At 44.0% G+C, this 579-nt stretch overlaps 1 protein-coding gene across 1 annotated transcript in view; it reads right to left on the bottom strand.

The window, feature by feature from the left end:
* Positions 1–579, bottom strand: part of atp6v0d1 (ATPase H+ transporting V0 subunit d1) — a 13,381-nt gene continuing 12,802 nt past the window's right edge. Inside the window, exon 8 of the mRNA XM_023977836.2 lies at positions 1–332. Within this exon, the coding sequence (XP_023833604.1) occupies positions 171–332 (162 nt within the window). The 3' untranslated portion in view covers positions 1–170. The remainder of the gene's footprint in view (positions 333–579) is intronic.

Genomic DNA, 579 nt, shown 5'->3' with positions numbered 1-579 from the left:
AATATTTGAAGCCTTTTGTTTATTAAAAAAAAGAGTTGAGTGTCTATGCAGCTGTTACATTTATCAGAACTGTATTTTTTTAACCTTTTATCAATTTTGACAACCGTTGCTAATAATACTACTAATACAAAAAGGTGTGTAACTGCTACAACAGACAGTGTGTTTGTCCTTTAGAAGATTGGGATGTAGTTGTTGATCTTAGACTTCTGTCTCTGTGTGACACACTCTGCGATCCAGACGATGTTGCGAGCCTCCTGCTCCTTCAGCTTGATGTAGGAATAGAACACGCCCAAATGAAACTGCTCCAGAAAGGCCAGCGTGTTCAGCTGCACCTGAGAGAGAGAGAGAGAGAGTCTCTTTCTCCCACTGTCCTCTCCCCATCTCTCTCTCTCTGCTCTCTCTCTCTACTTCTCTCTCTCTCCTCTCTCTCTCTCTCTCTCTCTCTCTCTCTCTTCTCTCTCTCTTCTCTATCTCTCTCTCTCTCTCTCTCTCTCTCTCTCTCTCTCTCTCTCTCCCCTCTCTCTCCTCTCTCTCTCTCTCTCTCTACTCTCTCTCTCTCTCCTCTTCCTCTTCTCCTCT

This window comes from Salvelinus sp. IW2-2015, linkage group LG32 (assembly GCF_002910315.2).
Source record: "Salvelinus sp. IW2-2015 linkage group LG32, ASM291031v2, whole genome shotgun sequence".
Taxonomy (NCBI): domain Eukaryota; kingdom Metazoa; phylum Chordata; class Actinopteri; order Salmoniformes; family Salmonidae; genus Salvelinus; species Salvelinus sp. IW2-2015.
This window is presented reverse-complemented; position numbering and strand designations above follow the sequence as displayed.